Source organism: Caloenas nicobarica, chromosome 14, assembly GCF_036013445.1.
Source record: "Caloenas nicobarica isolate bCalNic1 chromosome 14, bCalNic1.hap1, whole genome shotgun sequence".
Taxonomy (NCBI): Eukaryota; Metazoa; Chordata; class Aves; order Columbiformes; family Columbidae; genus Caloenas; species Caloenas nicobarica.
In genome coordinates, this window is record NC_088258.1 from 3,556,688 (window position 1) to 3,574,145 (window position 17,458).

Genomic DNA, 17,458 nt, shown 5'->3' on the forward strand with positions numbered 1-17,458 from the left:
GGACCGTGGTGACCGAGCGGGCGGCGAGGGCTGCACACCGCGCGCGCGGGGGTGGGGCGGTTTCCGCTTCCGGGTCGCCGCTCGGGGCCGGGGGCGCCTCGCTGCAGTTGCCGCCGCCGCCGCCGCCATCGCCGCGATGCCGAAAGGAGGTGGGGCCGGGCCGGGGGTTCGCCCGGCGGGAATTAGCGGGGGGTGGAGAGGGGGAAGCGGGGAAGGCCCCGGGGGAGGGGCGTGGGGGAGGCCCCGGCTGTGGAGGCCCCGGGCGGGCCGGGCTCGGCCCCCCCATCCCGGCTGTGAGGTGCATGGGGGGGCAGGTCTCGTTCCCCGCCCTCGGCTCTGAAGGGGCTTCTCTACCCCCGTCTCCCCGCTTTGGGGAGCTTCCGTTGGGGATATCTCCTTTCCCCCTTCTCGGCCGCGGGGTTTCAGGGGCGGCCCCTTCCCGCCCCCCCGGCTGTGATGGTCTCTGGGGGGGGGCTCGTTTTCCCGCCCCAGCCCGTTCTGCTGGGTTGCAGGGGGACCCTCCCCTCCCCAGGACATTCTGCTCCTTTCTCCCGGCTCCCATTCGCTGCCCCCCAACAAGCGCCCTGCGATCGCAGCAGCCCCTGGGGGTGTCCAGCCCTTGGGGTCCCCGCCCCCCCCGCCTGGGACCGGGCTGGGCCCCGTGTGCTCCCGCTGGGCCGGCAGCTGCAGCCGGTTCCCCGGGGCTGGGAACAGGGGGGGCACAGCCGGTGTGGGGTGTTTGGTGGTGCTTCCATGGTGGAGCCTTTCTGGGCTGGGATGGGGAATCCGGGCAGAGGGTCCTGCTGGGCTCGGGGGCTCCAAACGCGGCTCCTTTCATGTGGCTCCAGCAGCGGGTACCAACTTGCCGGTGTGATTAAGAAGCACCGAGGGACTGACGGGCTGTCAGGGCTGAGCTGGATCCACCCAGAACCTTCTCCAGATGCACCATCTGCATAATTGGCTCTTGTGTGAGCGTCGGTGAAACCCCAGTCATACACATTAATGTAAACCAGCCCTCATCATTCAGCTTCTCTGGAGTTTGCTCCAATTTATTTCATCAGCATTTCCCAAGCTTTAGTACCAAACCTGCTTCCCTGTTTGGATTTTCCTGTGTCCGTTTGCACGATGTTGGTAGATGAGGCTGAAGCTTTCAGGTATTTTTTGTGAAGGCAAAGAGCTGTGGTGGGTTGTGACCCTGGTTGCTGTATTTAAATGCCCTTTAATGCAGGATTTCCTGTGATTTCCTGCTCTGTATTTCGTTGTGCGGTTTTGAATGTTTGTGTCAAATCTTCTGTTTCTTGGGAAACGAGGGATATTTGCACCCCCCACCCCCTCCCCCCCAGTGTAATAGGAGTTATTGTGGTATGGAGTGGACTTTTGCACTCACTGCTTAATACAAAATGGGGATTTTAACCAGCCATTAATACAGGGTTATTTTTAAATACCTCAGTTCACCAAGAATAAGTGATTCCTTCGATATTCTTATATTTTCTTTGATTTAAATTCTTTAATTAAGCTGTTTAAAGCTGAAGACAAATGTATTTGAACACATGCATGCCTTAGGCACCAGTGGTCTTTACTGCAGGTGAAATCAGCAGGTGTTTATATTTTAAAAGTGCCTTCACAGAGCAGGCTAAGAGTCGTTATCCTTATTTTACAGATGGGGAAACTGAGGCGCAGAGCTGACGCAAGTTGCGCAGCGTGATGCGGTAGGTCAGGGCAGCCGTAGGACCTACACTCCGCTTGTCTGACGTGGTTTGATCTCCCTGTGCAGGCTCCAGGATCAATGAGATTGATCCACTCTTCCGTTTGCTTCCTTTTAGGCATTTAATGTAAGAAAATTGCTTTTGTGTTCGTCAGCGCTGAGCCCAGCTGGACCAGGAGGTTGCCTGGCGTCGGTTGAGCTTGTAGCACAGGATTGGTTTGGTTTATTCAGGTTTTTTTGGTGTTACGTGGTGCGTCGGGGATGTGACTGTTGTTGCATCCTGAGTGATGTCATTTACAGGGCACTGAGGAGACATCTCCAGGACAAATCTCGTTCCCAGGAGTGTCAGTGTTGCCACATGTGATGGTTGGGAACAGATGAATTAAAAACTCACATCTTTGGGTGCAGCAAAGTTTTTGGTCACGCTTGTGGTTTGGGACCCCACGAGCCTTCACAACTGAGAGAGAAGAGTCTGGTTTCTGCGCTTCCACATTTCACAGCAGAAAAACATCCCGGGGGTCTCTGCAAAGCTTCACAGCAGAGTTTTGAGACAAATTATTCCACAGCTCAGCTTGCACTGAGCTAAAATCTGTGAGTTTGTCTGTGCTGAGCCCAGAGGGCTGGTCAGAAAATGCTGGATTTCTCAAGCCCGCAGCAGCCGCTGGCTCCAGTGTCTCCCTGTGCAGTCCCAAGGAAGGAGGGACAGTCCCCTCAGCATCACCGTAATGTTTCCCTTGTCCTCTGCAGGTGAGGCGGGGAGGACACGAGGATTTCCTGCTCCTCCCTCGGCTGTCAGAGGCTCCCCCGCAGCAGGGAGCTCCCTCACCTGAGCTGCTTGCTTTTTGCTGGTCTCACACACCAGTTCTACCCCAAGCTCCCTAGTTCAAGGCTGGAGACCGACTTATCAGCTTGTTTTCCAGCAGTTCTTTGAGCCGTAAGAGCAGAAACGGAGCAACCGCTTGCCGAGGGAGCATTAATGGCTTCAGCAATTCATTGATCAACAGAACTTTGAACTTGAGAGTAGATCGTAGCCAGGCAGTCCGGTCAGCTGAGCCAACTTACCTCTCCCTGCTGCCTAGAGCTTGTTTTTGTTTTTCCTTATAAAGCACTAAAACGTGGAGTCTCCTCTTAGTAGTTCTTCAAATCTTATTATAATTCCCAAAGCTTTTCTCCAATTAGCTTCTTATTTTCTCTGGGTGCAGCTCTGGTGTAGAGGAGGGGCTGAGGAGTTCAGCTGGTCGGAGATGCAGCAGGAACGTGCTGTGATTCCACCTGCGCCGAGGGGACACGTGGGAGCTCATTGCCTGATAACCAGTGTTCTCAGAGCTGGGAAGGTCCTGCCTGAAGGGGGAACCCGCTCGGTTCTGGAGTCTCCAAAACCAGCCCAAGTTGAAAGAAGGAAATAAATCTCCATGTATGTTTCTATGGATCATTAATCCCAATTCTCTGTGTAACTTACCCAAAATTCTTGGAGTGTTCACTGAGACTGATGAGTTCAATGTGTCCTTTTAGAGTCTACTTTGGTTTGTCCCGTCTTCACCGAAAATCCAGAGAGAGTTCTGTAAGAGGAGCAGATCTTTCTGGAAGCTTATCACTAAGCCACTTATGAATTTGATTGTTTTGTACAGGTAGAAAAGGAGGCCACAAAGGCCGAGCAAGACAGTACACGAGTCCTGAAGAGATTGATGCCCAGCTCCAAGCAGAAAAGCAGAAGGCGAGGGTACGTGTTTTCCTTTGTTATGTGTTTACTGTTGTAAGTCCTGACTCGTACAGCATGCTGAGCTTACGGTTCCTGAGAAACGGCAGCTCGGTCAAGTGCTGCAGATCATTGTCAGTGATCACAGTATGAATTTAGAATATCTCTGGCTGGGGAGACAGCAAGGGAGGATTCCGTTTGGTTCCTCGCAGAAGCGAAGCCAAATAGACCATCCAGTTCATAAGTGGAAGGTTAAAGGAGAGGAAAGATGATCACCCGGCAGCTCTAGACGTCTTTTTCCCTTGTATTTCATCGTTCGGGTCTCCAATGTCAGCCAAATTTTAGTCCGCGTCCTGCAGTTTGGCTGTGGAGAATAAGGTCTCACATCTTATTGTGTATTGAAATTATTATGTTTGCCCTCTTTCTCTTCTAAATTTAAAAGACCAAATTCCTTTGACTTCTTCCTCCACACATGATTTTCATGTTTGCCTCTGACCTGTAGGGAGAGATAACCGGGTTTTCTGGCACGAGTCCTTTTTTGGGTGTATTTCCATGCCCCAGCATGGGATTGTAACAGCCCCTCCCACCAGTTACCTGCCTGGTGTTATAAAAGACATGGCTGCTTCTTGCAGTACTTGCTCTCTTGTATTTCAAATTATCACCACTCCAAGGGCATCCTCGCTGCTGTTTTTCTGTGGCTTTCTGAAAGTGCTGCCTAAGCCCGAATACACTATTCCAGCTGAAGCCTCACAGCACTGACTCCAGAAGGATAATTATACCCCAGATAGGAAATACTGATGAATACCTCCCAGAAAATGACTCTTTCAAGCACTTATGAGCCATATTGTTGACTCTTTTTTAATGTTCTGACCAGCCGTAACTCAAGAAGATTGTGTGGTTTGCTGCTTGGCCACACAATCTGACTTTGTGTTGGATTTCTTCTTCTGAAGTATATCTCCTCTTGGTTTGTTTTCTGATTCCACCTTCTTGGATTCCTGTTGTCTTTCCAAATTCTGAAGCCACTTATGGGTCTTATCCCATTTTCCAAAATGATTCCAACTCCTACCAGTCATTCACAAACTTGGTAAGTGTTCTGTATTTCCGAGATTTTTATTAAAATACCAACTGGAAATGGAACAGAACAAGCAGGACCCTGCTTTAAATATGTCTTGTTTTAAAACAAACCAGAGAACTGCTCTTTGAGAAGGATTTCTTCTTTTTGTTCTGTGATAATCCATGGAATGCTGTTTCATTAGGGAAATCTAAAAAAAAAAAAACAATTAACAAAATTACTCTTACTGCCCGTAGCTCAAGCGCTTTGCCAGTTGCTCTGGTGAGGAATGTTTGACAAGGGCAAAGCATGGTGGTCACACCCGTGTTGGTTCTTCCAATAATTTACAAATCAATTCCTAGACCTCTGACAGGTAAAACCTGTGCTAAAAAGGCTGCATTTTCTTGGATAATAATGTTCTGGTTGGTGGTTGTCAGGTTGCTCTTCTCTAGTTGTTTTTTTAATTGAGATCTAGGATGGGGTCCAGCCCTACGGTACATCCGTGTAGTTTCCAGTCCCTGAGATACTGTGCTGGAAACTGGGGCCAAAATGTCTCCAGGAGATTTTGATGTACATTTTCTCTGATTTCCTGTGATTTTATAGGAAGAAGAGGAACAAGAAGAAGGAGGCGAAGGAGCAACAGGGGACCCCAAAAAGGAGAAGAAGTCTTTAGATTCCGATGAGAGTGATGAAGATGACGAGGACTATCAGGTACTCTCATTCTCAAAGCATTTAACACATTTGCAGCACCCAGATTCTTGGGGCAGGAGAGAGATGCACGCTCGTGACTCCGAGTTCTCTTTGACAGCTGCCTATAGTAATTTTTTAAATGGAGGAACTATTTTTAAAAGCCAAAAAACCCTTACTTGACAGCATGTTGTCCTCAGTATGAAAACTTGCTTATTTTTATAAGCGAAATGCAAAGGCGAGAAGATTTCAAAGAGGGCTGAGGATATCTGGTGGTGAAAACCTTGGCTCATAAATGGTTTTGCTGTCTGGTTGTAAAAACTAGAAAAAAATCTTGAATTCTCCTTTTGGGGTGTGTTGCAGTGTGTTTGCTGAGCTGTGATACAACACGATGCCAGGTGTGGCAGAGCTTCTTAACCTTCCTCTTATTCTTCAACTTTAGCAAAAGCGCAAAGGAGTGGAAGGGTTGATAGACATAGAGAATCCCAATCGTGTAATTCAGACAACCAAAAAAGTCACTCAGCTGGACCTGGACGGACCCAAGGAGCTCTCACGACGGGAGCGGTGAGTCTTTCCTGCTGCCTCGGCGCATTTCTGGAATTTCATCCTTGCTGGTGGCAGCAGCTCAACACGGGGAGATGTTTCCCGGCTGCGTGTGCATTGGTGTTTCGGGGAAGCCCTTTAAATGTGTTTCTGTCTAAAGCGGACACTGAACAGCAGCAAACTGTCAGGCAGGACTCGCTGTGGTTTGAAATATCTTTCCTTACGAACTTTACAGAAGTTGTCTGTGCTCTGGGAGCGGCTGTGGCCGTGCTGGGACCAGCAGCTGGGCCTGGGGCACTAAGAAAGTGAAGTTTGTTGCTGTGAAGCAGATTTAGGCCATTCCTTTCCTGAAGTTTTACACCAAAAATCAGCCATAACTGAAATCCGTTAACCAGAGGTCACCTTGGGGTCCGCTTTAATCTTGCCCTAGTGACAGCCAGCGGTTTCCCAGATTCCAGGCATCACGGTGAAATTTTTCTCCGAGCAGATGAATAAGATGAGAACCAAAGTTTGATCTTCTAGTTTCATTTAGGAATGGAGAGTTTCAGAGCAAAAGGTTTAAGCTTATTTGGGCTGGATTACTTCAGCACAAGTACAGCTTTGGGAGGGAAAAACATGTCCTGGTGCTGTGCACTCTGGGGCTAATTCGTTTGACCTCAGTGTCCTTATTTAGCTGAACAAAGGTAGAAATAATCTCATCATTCCTGTTCCAACCCTGCAATAGATACAACCTGTGCTTGAAAACTGGTGACAGGGCCCCCTGGTCTTTGTGGCAAATCCCTCCCTGTCCTCCCCGCTCTGATCCTCTGGTGACCAGTGTGTTTTACTCAAACAGAGAGGAGATAGAGAAACAAAAGGCAAAAGAAAGATACATGAAAATGCACCTAGCTGGTAAAACAGAACAAGCGAAGGCCGATCTCGCCCGACTAGCCATCATTCGGAAGCAAAGGGAAGAAGCTGCCAGAAAGAAAGAAGAAGAAAGAAAAGGTTAGAGAGTAATTAATCATATCCTCTTGCTTCTCTTTGCAATGGTTGTACTGCCAAGGGCTGTGATTTCTTGTGTGTGGTGTTGCTGGGTGTCATCACAACTCCTCTCATCAAAACCATATTCAGCCTTTTCATTCTTATAATGCTTTTGCTTTATGATGCTCTACGACATCTGAGCTGGGAGCAGGGAGGCAATCGCTCTCGATAACCATGTTGTTCTCAGCCTTCCAGGCAACACTTGCTCCACTTTGGGGCTTTAGCAAGTTCCTTCTGCCGGGTGTGATTTATTGGCTTTGCGTGCTGGGGATCCAAAGGGGATTTGCAGCCCCCCTCCCCTGCCTGGGCTCTCTCCTCTGCTCTGAGAGGTGTAAACCCAGGGTCTGATGAACGTGTCTTCTCGTTGGCTTCCACTGAGAAATCTCTGCAGCAGCATCAGGGTGATTTGTGGATACCTGAAGAGAGTCCAAGAAGGGAATACGCCGGGGGGCTGATCCTCTGAACTCTGGGAGGATCTACCAGGGATTGGCGGGGAGGGCTGGATTTTTCCCATTACCCCACCATGCGTGGCTGGCGGGATTTTGTTCTCTGGGGCTGTCACCAGTCCCTGACATCTGCTGTGAAATGACAAAACCTCTGTTCTTTTCCTCCCACAGCAAAAGACGAGGCGGCCATGGCAGGTAAAAGACTGCAGTCACTATCCCTTAACAAGTAAGCGCAGGACACGCAAGAGGAGGAAACGCCAGGGAACTGTGCCTGGTGCCTGCCGGGAGCTCTGTCGTGTTGCATACCATGGGTGTACTGCGGCATCGAAGTCACCTTCACCTCCAAGAGACACCGACAACGTGTTTGTCCTCATCCTGGCACAGATTTCTTTCCATTTGGGGTTAGGGGCAGCTGCGACCTTCGGTGCAGAACTGTGCTGAACAGCGATTCTCTGTAACAGTTTGGAAACCTGAACGTGTTTTTTTGCTGTTTTTAGGATTAAGAACTCATAGACAAGGGGGGACAGGGTGGGAGGGAGCCGTGCGGGAGGGGAGATGCTTCAAGTATTAGATTGCAAGAAAATTAGATTGTGGGGTGGGGCATGGGGTGGGGAACTTTGACTTGCTAGTGAAAGCCCGAAGGATGATGTATCTGAGGAATCCTTTTGGCCAAGTGGCCCATCAAATTCTGCTGCGGGGTGTTGCAGTATAAGCTGGGAGCCTGACATCACGGACATCTGGAGTGCTGTTCCTTCCCGGTTTCATCCCTCCTTCTTGCAGCCAGTCTCCCTTTTTCCCTCCTCTTCATTTTTTGGTTTTTTGGTTTTTTGTTTTTTACCCTTCTCCTTACTAGGGATAGTGCCAGTTTTTAACCACATCATCCTTTGTTTAAAGGGAAAAAAAAAAAAGTATCAGACCCAGATGGAAAAAAAACACAACAGCTTGATAAAGTTTAAAAAACAACAGAACTTGTATATTTGGCTGATTAAAAAGTAAGTTATCATAACTGCTCTGTCCCCATGGTGTGTGTGTGTGTATAAGTGAAGAGGCTGCTGCTGTGACGCGGGTGCACAAGCGCTCCGTGGTGTGGTGATTTCTACCTCTTTGCTGTTTCTGTGGTGTTTGTGGTGTGGAATTTGTGGTGTGGAATCTGGCTGGAGGTTTGGCAGCTCCAGCAGCAGATGCAGCCAGAAGGCACAAAGCTGCTGCATCTCTGACCGACGTCTTGCACAATCTGGTTACTACAGTGGAGAAAACAGTAACCCTCCGGCTGCTGTTGAACTGAGTCCCTGTGTCAGTCCCTGAACTGTCACCCCTTTTAGATGTGCTTAAAGATCATCTCATTCCACCCCTCTGCCATGGGCAGGGACATTTTCCATCAGATCACGTCACTCAAAGCCCCGTCAAACCTGGCCCTGAACCCTTCCAGGGATGGGGCATCCCCAGCTGCTCTGGGCAGCCTGTTCCAGGGCCTCACCATCCTCATGGGGAAGAATTTCATCCTTATATCTCATCTAATCAGAAAGGACATGAACGCCTGCGGTGAGTTGCAGCACAGCAGCCGTGACACCTCTAATCACGCACGTGTTTGCACTGAACTTGTTTAAAAAAAAAAAAAAAAAGGAAAAAAATACTTTGATTTCTACAGGAAAATCCTTACTTTATTTCTTTTTTTCATTTTAGCGACGTATGACCAGCATCGGGTAGGATTATAACAAAAATAGTAAAAAAAGAAATTGTTGTGTGAGCAGGCGCCGGGGCTGGCTGGCAGCCGGGGCAGCGCTGGTGGCATCGCGGCCGACTCGGGGGGCCGGGGGCTGGTGGGGGGAGCAGGCGGGGGTGACAGGGACGGGGACAGGCGGTGGCCGGGATGTCCTTCCCGGCTGGTTCCTTCATTTGATCTTGAGATCCTTCAGTGCTGATTCCAGGCTCTAAAATGAAACAGGAGGTCGTTTGTCATCAGCTTTTTGCTTTCCAAGGCAGTGGGAGGTGGTTGGGGAGCTAACGGGGGACACAGTGCGGGGAAAACTGTCCCATGGGGTGTCAACCTGTCCCGGTTCCGGGGGGAGATACGAACTTCGTCTGGTTTTGGTCCATTTTTAAAGCTGTGTGGGCAAAGCTGAAGGCAAGAGATGGTGCTGGATCCTTGCACAAGGCTGGTGTCACCCCCTGCTCTGATGATGAGCTGTGAAAGTGCCACCCAGGGGTGTCCCCACCCAGCCCTGTGTTGAAGGAGATCCCACCCAGGACTTGGGACCCACCACCACAGCAAAGAGCCATGGAGCAGCAGGGTGGGGGGATCGCAATTAGAGCTGTGGCTAATGAGGGTTCAACGCTGGATGCTCCCAACCTGAGGGGGCCCGCGGCACCGCGGGGACACCTCACCTTGACATCCCAGATGCTCATGCCGCCGTCCATCCCCGTGGTGCAGAACTGCGAGCAGTTGGCCTTCCCGCCTGCCAGCACCGAGATCTGGCTGCGGGGAGCAAAGGGACAGCGGAGAGTCACCCCAGGCCCCTGAGCGGGGCCAGAGCCCTCCAGCTTCCCCACCCACGGGCAGGGATGCTCAGGGATACCCGGACATGCTCCAGGGATGCTCAGGGCTGTCACAGCTCCCAGGACTGGACTGCTCCATTTCCCACATACATGTACAGGCATGCTCAGGGATACCCAGGGATGCTCCAGGGATGCTCAGGGCTGTCACAGCTCCCAGGACTGGACTGCTCCATTTCCCACATACATGTACAGGGATGCTCAGGGATACCCGGACATGCTCCAGGGATGCTCAGGGCTGTCACAGCTCCCAGGACTGGACCGCTCCATTTCCCACATACATGTACAGGGATGCTCAGGGACACTCAGGGATGCTCAGGGACACCCAGAGATGCTCCGGGGATACCCAGGGATGCTCCAGGCATACCCAGGGAAGCTCCAGAGACACTCAGGGGTGCTCCGGGGATGCTCAGAGATATGCAGGAATCCTCTAGGGATGCCCAGGGCTGTCCCAGCTCCTGGGGCTGCACCCCTCCATCTCCCCTACCCATGTACGGGGATGTCCAGGGATACCCAGAGATGCTCCAGGATACCCAGGGATCCCCCAGCACTGCCCCAGCTCCAGGACCAGAGACCAACACAGCCAAGGGATGCCCAGGGACCAGCACCACCAGGGTGACCCAGCCAAGCCCGTCCCTCCACCCACTTGCCCCCGGGGCCGTGCCTGATGCTGTTCTTATGCAGGGTGTCCAGCGAGGCGTTGACGGTGTCCGAGCTCGCTTTCTTGTCCAGGTTCTGGAAGCGCTCGCGGGCGGTGAGGCCGCGTTGGGAGCTCTGCTTGGGGACGTCCAGCTTCCCCCCGAAGGTCAGTGTGCCCTGGCTCTCCTCGTAGGTGAACAGCATTGGGCAGCAGTCGTGGCCCTGGGGAACAGCCCTGCTCAGCACCCTCCTGCCACCTCCTAGAGCATCATCCACCCCGTGTCCCCAGCCCAGACTCACCGCGGCCACCAGGCTGTTTTCGGTGATGAAGGTGACAGCCAGGAGGGGCAGGGTCTCCGTGCACAGGGAGGCGACACTACAAGGCGGAGACAGGGTGTTAGCAGGGAGCTGAGCTTAGAATCATAGAATCTCAGAATAGTTTGGGTTGAAGGGACCTTCCCAGCTCCCCCAGTGCCCCCCCTGCCATGAGCAGGGACATCTGCACCAGCTCAGGTTGCTCAGAGCCCCGTCCAGCCTGGCCTGGGATGTCTCCAGGGATGGTTCATCCACCACCTCTCTGGCCAACCTGGGCCAGGCTCTGACCACCCTCAGCGTCAAAAGTTTCTTCCTCATATCTGGCCTGAATCACTTTAAAACCACCACCCATTGTCCTGTTGCTAAAAGTCTGTCCCCAGCTTCAGTCTCTCAGGGCTGAGACCGGCACAGCTCATGACACAGGTGGCAACCACAAAACCGTAAGGAGTGGACACATCACCTCCTCCCACCAGCTCCGCTTGGCCCTTCACCCTCATCCCAACCCAGATGCCTCCACCTCAGGTCGGTGTTGGGAGTCGCCCCCCTGCTACCCATAGCACATCTGCCCCCCGGCCCCCTCAACCCCCCTCCACTCCCATCCCTGCTTACGCCATCTTCTTGCTGGCGTCGGCGAGGCAGAGGGTGCTGTCGTGGCTCACCCAGGCCACGCGGGTGCCGCTGGCCGAGAAGCAGATGCTGTGCACCCACCCGCAGCTGCTGCTCGACTCGAACATCAGCTCCCCGAAGGGCATCTTGGAGCCCCAGGGCGTGGGGCTGGGCCGCTCCTCCACCTCCTTGATGTAGGCTGAGAAGATCCTGGGGGGGACACAGCCCTGCCGTGTGTCCCTGGACACAGCACCAGCGCTGCCTCCATCCCTGCTCCCTTGCGTGCCTCAGTTTCCCTGCCGGTGCCCGTGGGGTGCCCCGCTGGGTGCTGCAACGCTGGTCCCTGGGGCACCCCCCAGCTCTCCCCACATCTCTCCCGCACCCCATCCCTGGCTCCCTGAGGAGGGGTGAACTCAACCCCATGGGCAAGCCAGCGTGCTGAGCTGTGCCAGGGTGGGAACCCAACCCATCCTTAGGGGTCCCCCTGGTCACCCACCCCCCAGCTCCTCACCGGCACTTGAAGTCGCAGGAGCCGGCGGCCAGGAGGACATTGTTGGGGTGCCAGTCGAGGCTGAGCACCGTCGAGCGGATGGGCTTCTTGATGTGCTTGCACACCCACCTGCGGGGAGAGCGGTTGGTGTCAGCGGGGAGCATCGACCCCCCCGAGAAACCCCACCGGGCTTTTTGGGGGCTGGTTGGGGCTACAAGCACCCCAGGAGCTGCCCTGGGTGACCAGCCTGCAGCAGCAGCCAGGACGTGGGGACAGCATGGCCCATCCCCAGCAGATGGGGTTTGGAGCACCTCCCTCCATCTGCCCATCTGTCCACTCTTCTAGTCTCTTATCTCCCCGTCCATGTCCCTTTCACCTCCCCTCCAGCTCCCCATCCATCCATCCATCCATCCCCCCATCTGTCTCCTCTTCCACCTCCTCCTCCATCTTGTCCTGTCTCATCTCCAATCCTCTGGTCTCCTATCTCCCAATCCATAGCCTTTCCACCTCCCCTCCATCCATCGCCCCACCTATCCACCTGTTCATCCCTCCCTTCCTCCCTCCCTCCACCCCTTCTCCATCTTTTCTCCATCCATCTCCACCTCCTCATCCCTCCATCTCCCCCAGGACAGCCCCAGGCCTTGGCTGAGCCTCACCAGTCATTCTCCTGCTCAAAGTAGCAGATGGAGATGAGCCGGGAGCCGCTGCCCACAGCAAACTTGTTCTCCTTGGGGGACCACTTGACGCAGCGGGCGGCCCGGTTGATCCGCAGGATGACCAGGGTGGGTTTCCAGACGTTGCCCTTCAGGGTCCAGACGTAGGCATTGCGGTCAGTCCCACATGTCACCAGCCGGTTGCTCTCAGGGGCCCAGTCAATGCCTGGAAGGCAGAGCGGGGTGATGGTGGCCCGGGGAGCCATGGGGATGGGTCATTCAGGGCGAGAGGCCGTTTGAAGGCAAAGCTGTTCTGGGTGGTCTCTGCTACGGAGACGCCCTTTGCCCCACTCCCACCTCCATTCCGAATCATCCCACCCCATCTCACCCCATCTCATCCATCCATCCCACCCCACCCCACCCCAACCATCTCATCCCATCCCTCCCCACCCCATGCCTCTCCATCACTGTCATCCCATCCATCCCACCCCTGGGTGCCTTCTGACACGCTGGATCAGGGCCGGGAGAGTTAGACACAACCTGCTCTCTCTTCTCCACCCACTGCTCAATCCCCATCCAGAAGCTGCCGATGCCACCAAGTGTGGCTGGGACCATCTCCAGGGCAGGGTGTGTCCCTGTCCCCTCCATCAGCCAGAGCTCACCTGTCACCTGCCCATTGTGCTCCTTCAGCTCATGGACTTTGCTCCACCTGGCCCCGTCCTTGCGGTAGATGTGGACCTCATGGTTGTTGGGGCAGAGGGCGATCTCTGCGGGGCAAGAGCAGCCGGGACAAAGCCCTCCCGTGAGTAGTGGGCTCTGCCGGGGGGTACTGGGGCCACGGGCTCTGACCTGCCCCTTCCTGCGCTCCATGCTTGGTGGGGCAGAGTGGGACCCCGCTTAGACCCAACTGCATGGTGAGGTCCCACCAAGCCCCCCAGCCCCACGCTGCCCCAAAGCCACCCTTGCTCCTGTGAACTGTCCCTTCGGGGAAGGGAGAAGCTCCCCCAGACCCAGCAGCCCAGCATCCTCCTTTGCCCAGCATGTGGTCCTGTGGGGCTGGTGGGATGGGATGCAGTGGGATAAGATGGGATGGGGTGTGATGGGAGAGGGTTGGATGGGAGGGGATGGAGTAGGATGGGATGGGACAGGATGTGGTGGGATGGGACAGGATGGTTGCAGGCACTCAGCTCCTATCCAGCCCCATCCCACTCCCCTGCCCGGCACGTTGCCCGCAGCAGAGAAAGCCCTTTTTGTTCTCTCCCACATCCCCTGCAGCACAGCCGGGAAATGCCATCGGCCGTGAATCATCTGGCTCCGCTTCCTTCTCCGTGCTCTGTCCATCCCTCCCCGTGCTCTGTCCATCCCTCCCCAGGCTGCGGTCCCGCGGGGCGGACATGGTGCTGGCAGCCCCTGCGCTGGGGTCTGTCCCGGCAGCAGGACCAGGGGGATGCAGGAGGACACGTGCTGTCCCCAGCCCCAAATCTGTCCATGGCAGGAGCTGCTTCCCCAAACCCAGCCCTGACCCAGCTCTGCCCCACCCAGGGACGTTCAGCCGGGACAGTCGGTGCATTGGGCCGTCCCTGGGGATTTTGGAATGGGGTATCCCGGCCGTACTTACGGGTCCGGTCCTTATTCCAGGCGTGGCAGCTGATGGGCTCCAGCAGGAAGCTGTGGTAGGCCATGGTTTCCGGGCTGGGAACAGGACAAGACCCCCCCAGCTGTCAAGAGATTCTGCTCTGGCCACAGGGACAAGCCCCCAGTGGGAACCCCCCACTCCCAGCCCCATCAAGCGTTCTGACCCACTGTGATCGGCCCCACGCTGCAGCCCACGGAGTCCCCCCCTCTGCCTGGGAAGGAGTTTTCCCGGGAATTTCCAAGGTCGGAGTGTGCCCAAGCAAGGGGCTCAGGTCGGAGTGGGGGACAAAGGAGGGTTTGGGTGGAGCTGGAGGAGATGTTCCCCAGGGTGCTGCCCCATGGCCGGGCACCCCACGCTGAGTGTCCCATGGCTGGCTGCCAGACAGATGCCCATGGCCAGATACCCACAGCTGGGTCTCCCATGGCCAAGTACCCACAGCTGGGTTCCCCATGGACAAGCACCCACAGCTGGGTGCCATGGGGGTGTTCCATAGCCAGCTAGGAAGTGGGGACCACCTCCAGGAACTCCCAAACCACACTGTCATCCCACTCCAGCCAGCTGGAGCCGGGTGGGCAGGAACCAGCCGGGCATATGGGGACCCTGGTGCCAGCACCACCAGCCCCACGTGCATCCCGGGGGGTCCCGCCACGGGCAGCACCTCCTCCCTCCGGCTGCTCCTGCCAGCTCCATGGGGCCAGATCCACTTGCTCCTTCACCACCTCTCATTTGGGAAGAGCCAAAGCCCTGTGAAGGCACCTCCATCCCATCATCCCATCCCATCATCCCATCATCCCATCCCATCATCCCATCCCGTGTATGCTCAGCCCCAGCGAGCCGGTGACTAATCCCTTCCCCTGGCTGAGCTCCCACCGCTCCCGCCAGCGCCCACCGACCCGGTGCCACAGGACGGAGCAGCCTCCCGCGATCCTGCTCCGGGTGCTGCGGGACCGGGAAGGGCTGGGAGCAGCGGTGCAGCCCCTTGGCCATCCGGCCGAGGTAACGCAGGGATGCGAGGAAACACCTCACCAGGGCGTGGCGGACGGGGATTACTCACAGTTTGCCTCTCAGCTATTTTGGGAACACTGAGCGCTGCCCGTTTTTTTTGGCAGCTGAAAACGGTACAGGGGAAGTAAAAAAGTCCCTCCTAGCAAACCTCTGTCCCAGGGCTGGCGAAAAGATCTGTCGAGTTCTATCACCTGCCTTTTGCACGTGGAGAAATCCCAGTGCCAATGCATGGCACAACCCCTTCTGTCACACTCCTCACGGCCAAGCCTGTTCCAAAACGCCCGTCCCCACTGGGCAGGGACATGGGCACAGCTGAGCTGCCCAACCCCGGCCCCACCAACGTGCTGGGATTCGGCATCGGGTGACCCATGGGAGGGTACAAAGCTGCTGCCACCATGTGCCTCTGCCCCCAGTCCTGCAGCCAGAGCTGCACCGAGAGCACCGAATAAAGTCATCGGCAAGCGGGGACGCTGCTGCTGGTGTTGCAAGAGATGGAGTGCAGAAAAGCATGTGGAACGGGGACCTGGCTGAAGTGGGGACCCGGCTGAAATGGGGACCTGGCTGAAACAGCTCCTGGGGAGGAGGCATGGGAGGCAAGATCCACCATGGCGCTTTCTGGCTTCAATGCTAAGAAAACAGCGATGCCTTTTTTTTCTTCTTTTTTTTCTTTTTTTTCAATTTGGTTTGGATGCTCAGAGGCCTGGACCCTCCTTCCCAGGAAGTTTTGCTGTTCCCCTGTTTAACACCATCCACCAAAGGGACAGGCTCGGCCACTGTGCCAGGGAGGGAACCCATCCTTTGGCTGCGGCCGCAGAGCTGGGTGAGAAGCCAGGGCTGCTCGGCCGCTGGAGCTCCCGTCACTCCCTGCAGCCGTTTGTGCCTCATTTCCCCAGCAGCTGGTTTGGGGCCAGGTCTCTGCTGACGCCCCGTGGGCTGAGCCGCGCTCCCGCCCGGGGTGGGAGCCATGGGGTGACCCCCGGGGAGCTCGGCAGCCCCTCGTCCTGCAGGGAAGAGCATCAAAGGGGCCACGGCTGTCCCCATCCTCGACACGGAGGCTCTCGACGGAGGAAAATGGGCATTTTCAAATGGGCAGACAGGGCAAGATTGGGACACAGCTCCGTTATCTCCCTGGCCAGCCCTGAGGCGCCGAGCAGTTCGGAAACATCCTTGGAGGAGATAAAACCAAACCTTGGCAGGAGCCAAGCGCTGGGGGCTCCTCCCGGTCCCAGGGAGGAAGCTGGGCTCCGGAGGAGCTGTGTTTCTGTATTTTTGGTTTTGCTGAGCCTGGCAAGGCAGCAGGTGGGTTTGTCCTCACCAGCACAGGGACCCAGTGATGGTCCCATCAGGAGCAGCAGGACCCCATGAAGGTGTCCGTGGCCACCATGGTGTCCCGGTGGTCCTTCTGCATTGCTGAGACCCCGGCACCGACCCTCGGGAGTCCCTCTGCTTCCCAGGGCTGCACAGTGTCCCCCCCGCGCTCAGGCCAGCCAGGTTGGGGACACCCGTCCTCAGGCCCGCCATCAGCGTGGGGTACCCCGGGAGCCAGCCCGGCCCTGGGGGAGACATCACCATCCCAGGGCAGAGGGAGGGCAGCTCTGACCCTCCTCTTCCTCGAGCTGGATAAAGCTGGAGGCAGCTGATGCCCGAAGAGGAGAGGACAGATTGCAGCAGCTCAGCCAGCACCAGTCCCCCCAGGAGACCCTCCGGGGGACCCTTTCCAACACCCCACAGCTACCGGGCCCCCAGCACGAGAATAAAACTCAAACTTGCTGCCAAAGCTGGGGGAAAAAAAAAAAAAAAGAAGAAGAAAAAGAAGCCCAAAACACAGCAACAGCAAAACTCATGAGCGACGAGGTGCTGCCTGCACCCTGCGGCACCCCAAAGCAGCCCCAGACGGGGGGGCCCCACCTCCCCTTGAGTGGGGCGTGGGCACCAGGAGAGGTGACGGCCACAGCCCCCATGGGACAGACCCGGCTCCTTACCTTGCTGGGCAGGGCGGGCAGGGCTAGTTCATGGACTCTGGGCAGTCGACACGAACGGCAGCCCCGAGCGAGCGGCGGGAGCTGCTGGCCGCCCCGCCGAGGCAGCCCCGACTTCCCTTTTCCTCTCCGAGAAATGCAACCACTTCCTTACGTGGGCGTTGGGGGAGCGCAAAGCAGCTCGGCGGCCGCCCTGCCCCTGCCTGCGAGCCAGGCCTCTCCGCCATCGCCACACGTGGACGGGGCCACTGGTCCCGGGGTGCTCCCGGCGGCCCCCGCCGCTCGGTGGGATGCAGGCAACTCGCCCTGGGTGCAGCGGGGAAGGATGGAGCTGGAGGGCGGAGGGGAAGGAGCCCTGTCGTCTCGCTTGGGCTGCAGGAGGGTTGCTCATCCCCTGGTCCCTGCTGTGTTTCGGGGGGACGGGTGCTCCC

General features: G+C 55.9%; 2 protein-coding genes across 2 annotated transcripts; one reads left to right on the forward strand and one right to left on the reverse strand.

Moving 5' to 3' along the window:
* Positions 1-25: 25 nt before the first annotated feature.
* On the forward strand, positions 26-7,671 carry PDAP1 (PDGFA associated protein 1). Its single transcript, XM_065644730.1, has 6 exons — positions 26-149; positions 3,334-3,425; positions 5,056-5,163; positions 5,582-5,703; positions 6,518-6,669; positions 7,323-7,671. The coding sequence occupies exons 1-6, from the start codon at positions 137-139 to the stop codon at positions 7,379-7,381; spliced, it is 546 nt and encodes a 181-aa protein (XP_065500802.1). The 5' UTR covers positions 26-136; the 3' UTR covers positions 7,382-7,671.
* A 1,128-nt stretch (positions 7,672-8,799) lies between these two features.
* Positions 8,800-17,147, reverse strand: ARPC1B (actin related protein 2/3 complex subunit 1B). Its single transcript, XM_065644711.1, has 10 exons — positions 17,031-17,147; positions 14,026-14,099; positions 13,070-13,174; positions 12,411-12,633; positions 11,776-11,883; positions 11,268-11,474; positions 10,644-10,719; positions 10,369-10,565; positions 9,537-9,627; positions 8,800-9,082 (listed from the first exon to the last, which is right to left on the reverse strand). Exons 2-10 carry the CDS (start codon positions 14,087-14,089, stop codon positions 9,044-9,046), a joined length of 1,110 nt encoding a protein of 369 aa, XP_065500783.1. The 5' UTR covers positions 14,090-14,099; positions 17,031-17,147; the 3' UTR covers positions 8,800-9,043.
* Between the last annotated feature and the right edge of the window lie 311 nt (positions 17,148-17,458).

Excerpts from the sequence above, each read along its gene's own strand:
- PDAP1 (XM_065644730.1), top strand. Across the intron at positions 5,164-5,581 it reads AAGATGACGAGGACTATCAG|CAAAAGCGCAAAGGAGTGGA; the intron begins GTACTCTCATTC and ends CTTCAACTTTAG. Across the intron at positions 5,704-6,517 it reads GAGCTCTCACGACGGGAGCG|AGAGGAGATAGAGAAACAAA; the intron begins GTGAGTCTTTCC and ends TTACTCAAACAG.
- ARPC1B (XM_065644711.1), bottom strand. The coding sequence starts at position 14,089 with ATGGCCTACCACAGCTTCCTGCTGGAGCCCATCAGCTGCCACGCCTGG. Across the intron at positions 12,634-13,069 it reads GCACAATGGGCAGGTGACAG|GCATTGACTGGGCCCCTGAG; the intron begins GTGAGCTCTGGC and ends TCTGCCTTCCAG. Across the intron at positions 10,720-11,267 it reads GACGCCAGCAAGAAGATGGC|TGTCGCCTCCCTGTGCACGG; the intron begins GTAAGCAGGGAT and ends TCCGCCTTGTAG.